General features: G+C 40.7%; 1 protein-coding gene across 2 annotated transcripts in view; it reads right to left on the bottom strand.

The window, feature by feature from the left end:
• Positions 1-13,002, bottom strand: part of rnf213a (ring finger protein 213a) — a 55,646-nt gene extending 42,644 nt beyond the window's left edge. For both annotated transcript variants that reach the window (XM_054759171.1, XM_054759172.1), the window contains exons 1-18: positions 12,950-13,002; positions 12,709-12,816; positions 12,357-12,475; positions 10,063-10,659; positions 9,399-9,875; positions 8,992-9,113; positions 8,721-8,879; positions 7,485-7,687; positions 7,104-7,402; positions 6,750-7,018; positions 6,458-6,676; positions 5,427-5,619; positions 4,797-4,852; positions 4,496-4,658; positions 4,263-4,418; positions 3,096-3,194; positions 2,903-3,025; positions 2,529-2,712 (exon numbers count right to left, since the gene is read on the bottom strand). In XM_054759171.1, coding sequence (XP_054615146.1) covers positions 2,529-2,712; positions 2,903-3,025; positions 3,096-3,194; positions 4,263-4,418; positions 4,496-4,658; positions 4,797-4,852; positions 5,427-5,619; positions 6,458-6,676; positions 6,750-7,018; positions 7,104-7,402; positions 7,485-7,687; positions 8,721-8,879; positions 8,992-9,113; positions 9,399-9,875; positions 10,063-10,659; positions 12,357-12,475; positions 12,709-12,816; positions 12,950-12,968 — 3,565 coding nt within the window. In that variant the 5' untranslated portion in view covers positions 12,969-13,002. The remainder of the gene's footprint in view (positions 1-2,528; positions 2,713-2,902; positions 3,026-3,095; positions 3,195-4,262; positions 4,419-4,495; positions 4,659-4,796; positions 4,853-5,426; positions 5,620-6,457; positions 6,677-6,749; positions 7,019-7,103; positions 7,403-7,484; positions 7,688-8,720; positions 8,880-8,991; positions 9,114-9,398; positions 9,876-10,062; positions 10,660-12,356; positions 12,476-12,708; positions 12,817-12,949) is intronic.
• Positions 13,003-15,270: the final 2,268 nt, after the last annotated feature.

The following is a 15,270-nucleotide window of genomic DNA, read 5'->3' as shown; positions in this document are numbered from 1 at the left end:
TGAACTGTGTGCCCTAATGAACTTTACGTAGCTAATGTGACTGACATATTACCAGTACTCACTCACTAGTACACAACTATTTAGGAGTTATGTGGAATGATCTTTATTTCCATATTGAAGTGAATTATGATAGCAACTGCTTTGATTACCTGTAAACTTTGAAAATGTGAACGTGAAATACTAATCATGAATATTTACAATAGAATTTCAGAGTTTACTGCTTACATTTTGTATATGTTATATGTTTTATAGAAAGAGGTAGATTATTTGGACTTGTACTTGCATGCTGAGAAAGTGCGTGCACTCCTGATATACATGTATAACCTACATAAATACATAGTCATATTTTTTTTAAATAAATATCATAAATATATATACATTAAGTCCCCAAACAACGAAAACAATTGGCTCCAGACGACCGTTCGCAAGTCGATTTGTTCTTAGGTCAAAAAAAATTTAATATTACCAATGATATAGGTACTACATGTATGTGTATACATATACAGTATATGTGTATGTATGTAAATATAAGTTTGGATGCAGTAGTAATTTTAAACCAGGATAATTCATGAAAAAAACAATAATAAAAGTGATATAATAATACGTAATGATAAATGTTATTTACCTTTGAAGAGGAGTGGTCGAGCATACGTCGTTGTGGAGGAGGAGGAGGAGATATTGAAAAAAAGGACAAATGGTGGTGGTGGTTAGACTCTTCTAAAAGAGGTAGTGTTCTGTGGGTGGTGTAGAATTAAGCAGGCCTATTAACTCTTCATAAACTTTAATCACACGCTCTGTCCGGGTTGTATCATACAGCTACAACTTAGCCTTCCTCTCTCCTCTTCCTCTTCTCCCTCTACCTGTTGGTCCCATTAGCAGTGTCACAGTGCCTTCTACTGGTCAAGCAGGTACCAGTATAAATATGGACTTACTACAAGGCAAAATACATGAAAATATAGACCAGTCAGCTTGCGTTCGTATCTCCAAATGTTCATATGCCGGATGTTCGTATGACTTGGTGTACTTTCTATATATATAGTAGTAGGTAGATCTTTGGGACTTGGTCATTTTAAAAGTAGCTCGCAGGCTAAAAAAGTGTGAGCACCCCTGCTCTAAGTAGACCAGCTGCTCCTCCGCACTGAGAGGAGCCAGATGAGGTGGCTCAGGCATCTGATCAGGATGCTTCCCGTACAGCTCCCTGGGGAGGTGTTCAGGGCACGTCCTACCGGTAGAAGGCCTCAGGGAAGACCCCGGACACGTTGGAGAGACTTTGTCCCTCAGCTGGCCTGGGAACGCCTCAGGATCCTCCAGGGGGAGCAAGATAAAGCAGCTGGGGAGAGGGAAGTCTGGCCCTCTTGTCTTAGGCTGCTGCCCCAGCGACCCGAACTCAAATAAGAGTAAGAAGATAGATGGATGGATGATCCCATGTTACATGTTGGAACAGGACATATATTAACCAGCAATATAATTATCACGCATACTGTATATCGTAGTAGTGTGAAAGTGTGTTGCCCATTAGGAATGTCTGTTTTAGGAATGCAGCAGTGACCTAGCAACAGAAAAAAGGCGACTCATGGCGCCACCTTGTCTGCTGACTCCAAGGATGCAGTCGCATACTAACCGATGTCCTTCGAGGCTGTACTGAAATGTGCTTCGTACCACACATGTATTACTGATAACCGCCACAGAGACGCACACACATAGAAAAAGACAAGTACAGTTGTGCAGCTGCGTTGCTCACCCCATCCCTTAGAGTTGCACAACCTTGTAGATAGGGAATACCCAAATAAAAAGCGAGAGCTCAGAGAACATATTCAGAGCAGTTTGGGAAGGCAACTCTGGTGTGTCCCTTCTGTTCTCCTCACGAGTAAAAAGCTATATTGTTGTCTTGTCTCTTCTGTAATTTTGCTGTGTTTACAAGCGTCACAGGAGTTTGAACCTGACATTAACCCTTTCAGGCGTTTAACCATTCAAGTCTCATAAGTTAAATGATGAAAGTACAACCTTTATTGCATTTTGATCTTCCTTCCTGTACCGTACTTTATTTAGGGTGGGTTTGTTCTGAGAAGGGATTGTTAATAATAATAATTAATTTAATGGCGTGCACAAGCTTGCCGTTTCAAGAATAACAAGACAGCATCAGCTAAATAACGTTCCTTCATTTTTCACTTTGCTAGTGGTTAGCATGTTGGCCACGCAGTCAGGAGATGTGGAAGATCTGGGTTCAAATCTCCGTTAGGCATCTCTGTGTGGAGTTTGCATGTTCTCCCCGTGTGTGTGTGGGGGTTTTCTGCGGGTACTCCGGTTTCCTCCCACATTCCAAAAACACGCATGTTAGGTTAATTGTCCATAGGTCTGAATGTGTGTGTGAATGATTGTTTGTCTATATGTACCCTGCCATTGGCTGGCCACCTTCTCGCCAGAAGTCAGCTGGGATAGGCTCCAGCCTACCCCCGCGACCCTAATGAGGATAAGCGGCATAGAAAATAGATGGAAATGTAATCAAAAGCCCAGTTGTGAGTGTTTACCATGTAGCTGGAGGACGTGTCTGGCAGAGGTCCAGGAGAGAAGGTGCCGAAGGACCACCTCTTCATTGTCATCACAATGTCCTTGGTTGTTCCTTGGCCAGGAATTCCAGAGAATGGCTGAGACTAGTTTCATGAACTTTCCATCCATCTTGAACTTCTCAAACAGTTTGCCTTCAGACTTGCTCTGGATAGGGCATGGACATTGATGGACATACAGGGACATTGAGGCTTACTCATATGGTCTGATACAGTCCCTAAGTACCCTTAGATGAAGAGAGCAACACGACAAGGACCCCTAATAAGAATTTAAGAATTTAATTGCATAGTACCTGTTTTACTGTACATATGACAATAAAACTCTTGAATCCTAATACCTGGCACACAGATGAAACAGCCTCGAGAGCACAACGCTCAATAGTAGGCGCAACATGTTGAAGAGACTCATCAGGTTTCTCCATTTTTGTGCAGTAGAAATCAACTTGATCCTCTGGACTTTCCTACAAGCAAACATTCAATGTATTTTGTATTGACAATTATCTACAGGATGTCCAATTAGACGACAGATACCTTTTTGTACTTGCCCTCAAAGTCCTTAGATAGTTTCTGCCTCCACTCTTGTGTGCATTCCTCATCTTTGAAGTTGATGGAGATAATGCTGTTCCACACCTGAAACCCCCCCCCCAAAAAACACTTTGACTTTGGGGCAAGCCGCACAAAAACGTTTTCAGGTAAAAAAGTATTTTATAATTTCAGTCTTTCATCCACATGGAAACGGCGTTCTGGGTGCCCTGAAACGCTATTTTTTTTAACAAAGCTTCTAAAGTGGGAAAATCTGAAAACGCTGGCTTTTTGTTTCCGTATAGACAGCCAAAGCCACTATGTACACCGACCAGTCGCTGTCACGTGACCAGAAGTGAGCTCTGACGACAAGCTAACATAATATCGGAATATTTCGACTGACACAACCCACCCCAGTCGATAGATGTCTTTTTCTCGCAGAAAGTTCCACTCCATCGTAAGTCAGGATGAGTTTTGGAAAGCAGGAGACAACAGACTTATGCGCACGCGTTCTTTCTTCTTCTATAGTTTGGTGTGTCACGTGGTTCTATCTGTGTGTTTACAGCGCCACACGTACGTGTACCTTGTGTATTACATCCTTGAACCCAGTGATCCGTTCCTGTCTGGATGCAACTACAGTCATGGAAAAAAATGATTACAGCACGCTTGTTTCTTCCGGTTATTGTTCATTTTAATGCCTGATACAACTAAAGGTACCTTTATTGGGACAAATATAACAATGACAACCAAAATAGCTCATAAGAGTTACATTTCCTGGCAGTCCAATGCTATAACTATTCATGTAAGAACTGACGTGATTTTGGTTATTATCAAGAAAAGCACGGAAGTCGCTAGATATCAGCTCTTAAATGAAACTCTTATGAGATACTGTATATTTGCTATCATCATTATATTTGTCCAAACAAACGTACCTCTAGTTGTACCAGGCATTCAAATGGATCAATAAACTGAACAAGCAAGGGTGGTCTAATCCTTTTTTCCATGACTGTATTCTCTATTCCAGCACAGTGTGGACGCAAATAATCCCAGGAATGTTTCCGTGTGGACAGGGCCTTTTAATTTTACAAAGAAATCAACATCATTCAAAGTTTAAAGGCATATTTAAGCACCCCATTTTGGTAATTAATATTACGTTTCAAACACTACAATGCTCACTCCCATCTCCTCTGTTGACTGAATCTTCCAAGAGGGACGCCCCTTGGAGAGCAATCTCTCCTTGAAGCATGAACTCATCCAGTTTCTCATTGTGGTCATTGCCTTTGACATCACCAAGTCTTTTGCATTCCTCAGCTGTCCATCTCCTTTGGTTTCCTGAAAAAGAATCGTCTTTCAGATTGACGACCCACCTATAGACGCACAGCTCGATTGATAAGATCCACTTTGCATACCTGGGAAGCAACAAAGTCAAACACTGAAGCAACCACATCCATGCACACTATCGGAATAGTGTAAAAATAGTTGGCTGATGTCGACTTGACTCCTTTGCAAATCTTCTCCAAGAGGTTGGACACCACCGCCAGGCATGATTTTGCGTAGTCCTCTGAGAAACAACTACCAAAGATGATATTTTTTAAAAAGACACTGAAAGCATTGCCTTGATTTATGCAAAGAAAAATCACAAAGAACAGCACAAGGTCAAACAAAAAGTTTAAAGCAAAAATACATAAAGGATAAAAAAAAAAAAATCACCGGTATTTTTTCCTGAGGAGATTTTCTTTGATGTGTTCAAGAATGTCAGATACATCCTGAAATGAAAATCAGGACCAATGACGGTTACACACAAAAATGTATGTAAAACTCACTCGACAAAATGAGCACACTGCAGTGGAACCTCCAAAGTTGAACAATTTGGGAGTTCAAGCAAAATGGCCTATGAGCAATACAAATAACTGAATGTCACAAGCCTTTATTCATTCCAGCCATACCTATAAAAATACCACAAGGTGGTACTCCTTTTCAAACACCTTCCTGTTCATTCACTTTATTTTACTTCATAGTAGTTTTACACTTGTTAAATTGTCCTTTATGCTGAAACACGTGCTTCTGTTTTACGACTGTGACAGCTGGAGCCGTGAAAAAAAATAATTCACATGTTATTTTCTATGGAAAAATAGCTTTTCGAAAATTGAAAGTCCACCAGTGTCACTGAACAGATTGTGTTCCACTTTCAAGGTTCCCCCGTACATGTTTTTGGTCTGTGTTCAACTGGTTCAAAATTCAAAGCCATTTCCGTCACTGGAAAGAAGCGATAGCTTGTGTGTTGGCTTGGTATTCCACACTGTAACACAAGTGTGCCACCGTTAACAGGACATACTGTACCTCATAGTTCCCGAAGCTAATCTCTCTGGATGCCTTGTTGGTAAAGACATGTAGAATGTCCAAAAGTTGGACGTTCATGTTGAAGCTGTATTCCTTCAGGTCACTGACAGACATCAGATACAAACACGACCGCACTGCAAGTGCATCCACCTCCATCAAGTGCCGATGTTTTTTCATCAAGTTTGACATGGCCCTGAAAAGCAGAAACATTACTAAGTCGTGTAAAAGTATGTTTAGAATAGTACTTCAAGATTTTATGTGACTACTCTGAGGAAGACTGCAAGTGAGCAGTCGAAAAGCTGTCAGGTATGAAAAACTAAACCTGGTCTGAAAAAACAATTGTTTAGAATATATTACTGACACAAAATCTACCGCTGTGGAACACATACACACACTGTTGATGTACTACACTGCTGATGGGGATGTCATACAACTTCATGTCAAAAAATCCCAACTATCCCTTTAAGTTGAGGTCACCTTTTGAGTATATTTTCTGGGTTTGCGAGTACACATAAATCCTGTTAAGAATATCTATATGGTTCTTCCTTGTCTCTCTGTTTATTTAGACCACACATACACACGTAATAATGGAGTGTCTGTGAATGCACCTCGGGAATGAGGAAGCGTTGTTCCCAGGACAAACAAACGTGAGAAGTGTTTGTGAGTTTAAGATACGTATCTTGTTTGGTATTGACATTACACTGCTGTTGATGTGTTCAGGTCAGAATAAAGTTAATAAGAGGATCAGACTTTTTGTGACTATGTTACTACACTGTTCCTCCATCTGCCATCATAACAGGGAGGTGTTGCTAACCATGTTGCGCATGCCTTAATTCCGCTAAAAAAGGAACGTAATTAATGTAATAAATGAGTTACCGATGTTAACGAGTGACTTTTGACAGCTCCATTCCTAATCTTTGCTGTGAGCCATTCTGACATGCAGCAACGATCCGTGATGATCTCTAAAACGCCCATAATGTCTTGAGCTCTACAGATTTTCCAGAAAATTAGTAAGATGTATATGTTCTTACCTCATGTCCTGTCTGTTCATTGTATATTCCCGACAGGTATCTGCTCTGAGTCCTTGCAGACCTGCCCAGGACAAGTCACATTTCAAGTTTTCCGACGTCGGTATCTCAAAGGGTTTTATGGAGCCTTCCAGGAGGTGAAGGAGCGGTAGCACCACAATCCAGTGGGGATTTCCGTGTTGCTTCACAGCATTTATATGGGTCAACAGCATGCTTGGCAGTCTACAACATGGACAGCAATGTGCAGGAAATGACAAACAAGAAACATGAGTAGTAGTTAGTAGTGGATACTTACCTTTTAAGAAGAGCGACATCCCGAGAGAACGCTTCCCAATACTGGAGGAAGCCACCTCTGTTTAGGTTGGGTAAACACAGAGCGATGCATAGGCGGCAGAGCTCAGTCCTGTCCAGTTTGATAGCATGTTCTCTGCACACGTAGAGCACGATCACAGCCGCTCGCAGAGGATCTTTGATGTACACAGTCTCTACATTTCCATCATTTCCATCCTTCAGTAAGCAAGGAGCCACTTTTGTCAGCATGAATTCCTTCATCAGCTTCCTCACCTGAACGATCAAATCAAAAATGCAATGTGGGTGAACGGGACTTGGCAACGCCTAAATGGAATGTGGGCAAAATGACTGAACTTACCTCATCCTCTCCATAGTCTAAGGAATCCCACCTCATGGGCTTGTCCTCATAAACAAATGGGTTTGCATAATTCCCAAAGAACTGTTTCAGCTGGACTAAAAAACTACTCAAGTTGACATCAGTCCAGGTACTGAGAACCTCAAATATAGTGTCCAGCATTATTTTCCCAGCAATCTCTCGGCCTTGGATAAGCGGTTTCTTCCGGGAAAAAATCGATGAAACGTTGTTTTTCACATTTCTCCAGTTGAAGCCTTTTGGTGGCTCACCACAGACAATGTCATCATATTGATGCCAGTCCCCTTTTACAAAAAAACACAACAGGAATTCTGCAGGATTCACGAGCGCAGAGATCTATAATTGATGTGTACAGGTTTTGCATACCTTCCTGATTGAGGAGGTGCTCAATAACAAACAAGCATCTGTTGGTATGTTGCTTGGAATCTGCTTTGTAGATGTACTCAAACTCATCCTTTTTCTGTTTGGTCTTGTAGACAACATATTTGTATGGTATTGACACAGCTACAGCGTCCGTTTTGGTTGTCTCAACACTGCCTTCAATCAAATACCCATGCTCCTCGAGATCCCTGCACAAAAAGGATACAAACAAAAGAGAGGGTGACAACACTTGAAGTAGTTTAGTCAGTGCGAGCAAGATTCTTATTTATTACAATTCTGAATCAAGAATGGTTATTTAATAGGACTTTTCAATCCATATTTACATTTAGTGACATGTATCGGCTTCTGTAGTGTTTTCTTTTGGCAAGAGGGGTGGGTACGGCGCACTAACTTTAGACAGAAATGTCTTTTGACTTGTTTTGAAGTGCCTGTCAAATGTCACATTTTCATAGTCAGACATTTGAGATCTTCTCAAATACAGACTAACAGCCCAAGCGGAGACTTGAAACCTGGTCTTTCTGATCTCCTGACTGTGCCAACATGCTAACTACTCGGCCACCGTGCGGCCAGGAAATATGCATTTCAATGTTATTTTTCGCTTAAAAAAATAACATGATTAACTTGTGCTTTGGTAAGCAAAAATAAAATGCTACCTCTGTGAAAAGTTTCTCTCGGTATTTACAATTTTAGAATCACTTGACTGAACCTTGTAAAGCTGCATTTTCTTGAGCATCAGCAGCTTTCCTGAAAGCAATATAACTATTTCTCAGTGCTGTTGATCTAGCTCACATGTGTGAAACTCGTGCCATGGAGGGCCGAGACACTGCAGGTTTTCTCTCCAACCAGTTTCTTCAGCAGGTGATTTAATTGATGAGCTCCTTCCCTCAAACTGAAGGTGTTGATCATTAAGATCACCTGCTTTAGTGACTGGCTGGAAAGAAAACCCGCAGTGTCTCGGCCCTCCATGGCACCAGTTTGACACCCCTGATCTAGCTCATAAAAGAATCTAGTTCACCCTTCATATTGTATTGAGTATTGATTGTGAATTGAGAATGGGTTTGAATCGAGAATCAATTTCCAATCGTAACTTGTAAGATTGACATCCCTAGTTGACATCCCTAGTGGCGATATCATCACATTACACAACCAAATAACAAAGTGTAGAAACCTTTGGCGAGTCCACAGTAACAATCAAGGATACACTCTATCCACTTTTAGTACCTGGTCACACTGAGTTGAACGGCATTGTCATCCCATGTTCCTATATGAGATCCGGCTCTGATGAAGACACAATCTTGATCTGGGTCAAGATTGAAATCCTTTGAGAGGACGGCGTGGAAGTAAATTGTTGTTCTGTTTTTGGCAGTGATGTTTGTGTTCCTGATATAGTTTCAGAAAACCAAAAAGACAAATGGTTATTGTTACTATGACGTGTTCATTTGTATCACGTTATCAGACATAAATGTATACGGCCAACTGAAAAATGGCTAACATTTTATGCGGCGCTTCGAGCGGAGGGTCGGACTGTGCATCATCTGTGGTTTGTGCAGCGGACGTCTGGATCTCAGTGTGCTCCACTGCATCCACGCTGGAACCCATGTCTTTCGCATATGCCTTGAAAAAAAACAAATAGACTCCTTGAAACAGAACAGAATTCATGTGATCCTAAAAAAATAAATAAAATAAAATCACATCAGTGTTCTGCTAAAACCACAGCTTAAACACGGAAGCTCACTGGCCACTTCATTAGGTAGACATACGAATGACTAAGATCCAATTCATAATCAGAATCCAAAACTGCTGTTTACCATACGCTGATAAAAAAAACATACTATTGCTGGTGTCAAGTAACCTAAGAAGGAATAATTAACTTCATATTCGCTGTGCTTTAAGTGTTACCTTGGATGGGGTGTGAGAGCCAAAAGGTTGTGCAGAGGTGACTTGTTCATTTTTGGCCTTCAAGTTGTCTCTTTCAGGCGTCTGAGACATGTTGTTGCTGACCACGGTCCCTTTGCCAAATCCTGAGCTAGCATCCAAACTGGTGCTGTCCTTGGAGGTGGAGTCCTGGGCCGGAGCTGCTGAATCTTGACCTGGTTTTTGTGCATCGCTCTCTTCAGCGAGGCGTTCATCTGAAGTGACTTCAGATTTGCTTGTTGTGCTTGTCTCCGTAGTTTCAGTCTGAACTTTAGCAGCCTGGGCAGGATTGGTGTTGCTATCAGCTGAGGAAGTAGACAAGCTTTCTAGTGATGAGAACCCAGATTGAAGGGAATCCATGACAATTTCTGAGGTTTGACTTTCCGAGGCGAGGAATTGCTCTTTGTCTGATGCCGGTAAGATGCCACTTTTACTCTTTCTGTTTCTCCTTTTGTTTTTTTTCTACAAAAATAATAAAAAATAAAATCACATCAGTGTTCTGCTAAAACCACAGCTTAAACATGGAGGTACACATACAAATGACTAAGATCCAATTCATAATAAAATTCAAATTCCTAATAATTCATAATTCAAAAAGTAACCTAAGAAGGAATAATTAACTTCATATTCGCTGTGCTTTAAGTGTTACCTTGGATGGGGTGTGAGGGGCAAAAACCATTCTTTCTTCTGCAGTGCTAGCCTGCATCTGGTTTTGCCCCTTAGAATTCCCTTCCTGTTTGGTTTGTATGGTCTGTGTCAGATCTGGATCCACGTTGGCGTTCTGGTCAAGTAGAGGTTGTGCAGAGGTGACTTGTTCATTTTTGGCCTTCAAGTTGTCTCTTTCAGGCGTCTGAGACATGTTGTTGCTGACCACGGTCCCTTTGCCAAATCCTGAGCTAGCATCCAAACTGGTGCTGTCCTTGGAGGTGGAGTCCTGGGCCGGAGCTGCTGAATCTTGACCTGGTTTTTGTGCATCGCTCTCTTCGGCGAGGCGTTCATCTGAGATGACTTCGGATTTGCTTGTTGTCCTTGTCTCCGTAGTTTCAGTCTGAACTTTAGCAGCCTGGGCAGGATTGGTGTTGCTATCAGCTGAGGAAGTAGACAAGCTTTCTAGTGATGAGAACCCAGATTGAAGGGAATCCATGACAATTTCTAAGGTTTGACTTTCCGAGGCAAGGAATTGCTCTTTGTCTGACGCCGGTAAGATGCCACTTTTACTCTTTCTGTTTCTCCTTTTCGTTTTTTTCTACAAAAATAATAAAAAATAAAATCACATCTGTGTTCTGCTAAAACCACAGCTTAAACATGGAAAATCACCGACCACTTCATTAGGTAGACATACAAATGACTAAGATCCAATTCATAATCAGAATCCAAAACTGCTGTTTACCATACGATGACAATATACATACTATTGCTGGTGTCAAGTAACCTAAGAAGGAATCATTAATTTCTCCAGCTGGATTTAGAGGTTAAGTAGCGTGCATGCTAAATGTACATGCTTCTGTTATATGAAACCAAATGGTGTTAAGGGCTTGACCAATGTTTCAATTACGATCAGCAGTGAGGGAGTATCGCCGATGTGAGGAATGGTATCTCCCAACAGACATCCACTGGTGTGCAAAAGTGCTTGACCCCGTCCTGATTTCTTTTATTTTTAGCATGTTTGTCACACTTAAATGTTTCAGATCATGAAACAAATGCAAATATTACTCAAAATAGCCCCGCACCATCACACTACCACCGCCATATTTTACTGTTATATTTTACTGTTGCTATGATGTTATTTTTCTGAAATGTGCTGTTACTTTTGCGCTAGATGTAATGGGACATACACCTTCCATAAGGTTCAACTTTTGTCTCGTCAGACCACAGAGTATTTTCCCAATGGTCTTGGGGATCATCAAAATGTTTTCTGGCAAAATTGAGACGAGACTTAATGTTGTTTTTGTTCAGCAGTGGTTTTGGTCTTGGAACTCTGCCATGCAGGCCATTTCTGCACAGTGTCTTTCTTATGGTGGAGTCATGAACACTGACCTTAACTGAGGCATTTGAGATTTGGATGTTGTCGTGGGGTCTTTTGTGATCTTAGTCATTGCTGCGCTCTTGGGGTCATTTTGGTTGGCTGGTCACTCTGGGTTCACCACTGATCAATGTTCCATGTTTTCGCCATTTGTGCATACTTTGTGGGGGCTACAGCATTCTGTTTGCATTTTGTGTTCAGTTGTGTTGTCATTAACTTAAATATAAATTTGTTTGATGACTTGAAACATTTAAGTATGACAAACGTGCAAAAAAATAAGAAAACAGGAAGGAAACACTTTTTCACACCACTGTTGATACTCATCCGTATCTCAACAGAGTGAAACAAGTTAAAGAAGCCCAGTAAGACAATAAGGCAGGAAGTGGCAGACCACAGTTAGCCTCAGGAAACATAACTTAGCACAGCCCACAAGATGAGCTCATCGCAGCTCACCTGAGAGAAAGTGAAATTGGAGTTTTTTTCATGGATTTTACATGAGTGCCATTTTATCGGCACTCAATGCCAGCCGCAATGATATAGTGATGAGGACTATTATATATACCTTGTGCCAACAAGTAGAAGAGCATTAAATTGTTCTGCCTGTCAAAATACATTCATGGCATAAATGGATAAACAAAGACACATTATTTGTAGTAAATAAATAATCATTTCCAAACTAATTAAGTGAAATTGGATAATTACCCGTGCACATTACAGTGGTTGGCAATCACTGCCCTGACCCATTCCAGCGGCTACTCATGAACGCATTTTGGGTGGAATGCAAAACAGCACCTTGCACTCACTTGGATTGTTTTGATAGGGTGGACCTCATTCTATTTTGTAGGTGTACCTAATGTGGGAGAACTTATTTTTTCATAAAAAATACAATGTTTGTGAAAAGAAATGTTCCAGGATTTCACCTTTTTCTTTGAGTTGCCAATGCTGTCATCATTTGGCCCACCGGAGGGATTTTTGGTGAGTTTCTGTGATTTTTCAGTTGCTTCTTCCAAATCTGCCACCAAATACTTTGGTTCATTTCCTTCATGTGGATGAAATAAGGAAGTTCAAAGTGCTGGTCAATGATCGAGGAATTGTCAACACATCAAAATGGATGACTGGACTAAACAATGCGTTGCATATGTGGCTCTATTTTAGTGCAACACGACATACAGTATAGCTTTATGAGTAGTCTAAGCGCACTTCTTACACATATGATGTCAATATTATCAAATTGTGCAAATCTGAATCATCTCTGAGCAAAATGTCCCCTACCTTGGCTGTCGGCAGACTGGAGAGACAACTTTGTACCACAGTCGCTGCAGAACTTGTCTGTCTTCTGACAAATGCGGCCACAACTTGAACACTTCATGTTTAAGACTTCTGTATGCAGTACAGACGAGAAAAATAAAATAAATACAAATATAGATTTAGTCAAATGAAATGACTCACCTGGTTCCAACCAGGGAGAGATTCCTTTCACTTTCAATTTTGCCAAAGTGGAACTGAACTGTACCTACAGGAGGTTCTGTCATGTGGACAGCTTTTCCACTACATGGCACACCGCCACTGCAAATAAAAGCAGCCACACCTTAAAAATTAGTGGTTTTTTTATTATGTGAAAATAATGTTACGTCATACTGTACATGAATGGCCAAGTACGCTGTATCAGGGGTGCCCTTTTGACAATTTACATCACAAATGTCTCTTTGGAGATGTCATTTGACATTAGTCGGCTGACATTAAGCCCCCTCCTGATTCGCTCCTGTGCCCCCGCGGCAAAGCAAGAGGAGACCAGATATCCGCACACACGGATGATGCTACTTTCAGCTTTATTATTCCGATTACGACTAAAATAAGTCAGTGGTAAGATGCTTATATCTACAACTATAGTTTGCTTGTGGCAGCTAGTTATGTGGGAAAAAAGTCAGTTGTTTCATAGCTGCGCTTAGCGTCATGAACGTCACTATAGAAGTGTGTGCTTTCTACACGTTTGTCAAACTACTACTTGATGATTAATTGCACACTGTGGCCATAGCTGAAAGCTTTTTAATATGTTGCCTCAACTTTACAGCTATACAAGAAATGAAAAGGATTATGCAAAAGACAATGCAGCCAATGCTAACTGGACGTAATACACGGGAAGTGTGTCTATAATGAACGCGACGTAGCTATTTTGACTGACATACTACTCCGGTTAGGTACACAACTACTGAGGAATTAATTGTAATTATCTTTTGTGCGATACTGAATTGAATAGTGAATTAGTGAATGAAATCAACTAGTTGGATGACCTGTGAACTCTGAAACTGTGAAATACAAATCATTAGTATTTAGTATAGGAGTTGCAAAGTTTACTGGCTACATTTTTTTAATATATGTTTTATAATAAGAGGTAGATCATTTTGATTTTGTAACTTTTGCACCTTTGATGTACAACGTACATAAATACTCATAATTATAAATGTACTATATACTTGTATATTTTCTATGTTTATAGTAGGAGGTAGATCTTTGGGACATGGGCATATCATCATTTTTATTTTTTATTAATTAACCATTTTTGGACCCCCTCTCAGGGGACCATGTACTTGTCCTAACTACTCCCCCTCAATGGCACTCGTGGCCAATAGCACTCTACAAAAAATGTACATTTAATCTATGTGATTGATAATAAATCAAAAAAACGAACATCAGCTTTAAACATCTGGGCCATTTCCAAGAAGATGTTTTCATGTTATAGAATAAAGATCGCTGACAGCTGACAGGACTCATAGCTTGAACATTCAATAGTTGTCTCCGAAACAACTTCAAAGTACAACTATAGCATTCTGTCGCCCACAAAGCAGGGTACATTATACAGGACACTGTGACTTAGCGTTGAGAAAGCATATTCGGTTGCATAATTTATTTTATTTCGACACGGCGGTTCACTTCCGGTTTCGAAGAGCTCTTCTGGCACGAGGAAGCTTGAGCGGAAATAAATGACTGCGTTTATTTTAATAATATCACATGTCACCAAGCATGTTAATCCACTTTAAGAGCTTTCATTGGTGGTTTACTCACACCAAACGACCACTATCGTAATGTTTAAGCAAATTGTTCTAGCAGCACTATAAGGTAGCAACAACATCGGCTTTTCTCTTTGGAATAAACACTCTACAGAATAATTAGCGTCATTATTTCAATATTGAAGAGATCCTACCTGCACCGCAAGTACACGTCCGCTCCTCGGTCAGCGGCAACGGATTATGAGAGAGAGAGAGAGAGAGAGAGAGAGAGAGAGAGAGAGAGAGAGAGAGAGAGAGAGAGAGAGAGAGAGAGAGAGAGAGAATGTGGGACCTGCTAGGTTTTACTTTCACTTGCGTTTTCTCAAGAATGGGCGTTTGATATGAAACTTTACTCAACCAGGGGCGTGCCTGCCTACGTTCCGACTGAAAAGGGCGTCGGCCCCCAAATAGAATTAAATGGTTTGCGATGGTTTATTTGTTTCGGTAACTGAATAATAATTCATAAGTTAATGTTTTATCATTACTAAGGTTGCTCACTTCCTGTGTTTCGGTGTCACCATTCACTGATTAGTGGAGAAAACAACAGAGAATGTGCCGCAATTGTGGGCTTATGCAGTGATGAAGGAAATGAAAGCGTGAGGGGAAAAGAATAAAAATACAAAATCATCAAATTGACAAGAGTATAGCTTGTGCAGTGATAATAAAGGACAAGAAAAGAAGAGTAAATCATTCTGAATAATAATGAAATGCTGAAATGAGTTTGATTTTCTACCACTTCTGTCAAGTTCAGGGTCAAGCTGGAGCCTATCCCAGAAGACTTCGGTGA

The sequence above is a fragment of the Dunckerocampus dactyliophorus genome, chromosome 18 (assembly GCF_027744805.1).
Source record: "Dunckerocampus dactyliophorus isolate RoL2022-P2 chromosome 18, RoL_Ddac_1.1, whole genome shotgun sequence".
Taxonomy (NCBI): domain Eukaryota; kingdom Metazoa; phylum Chordata; class Actinopteri; order Syngnathiformes; family Syngnathidae; genus Dunckerocampus; species Dunckerocampus dactyliophorus.
Note: the sequence above shows the minus strand (reverse complement) of the source record. Positions and strands in the feature narration are given on the sequence as shown.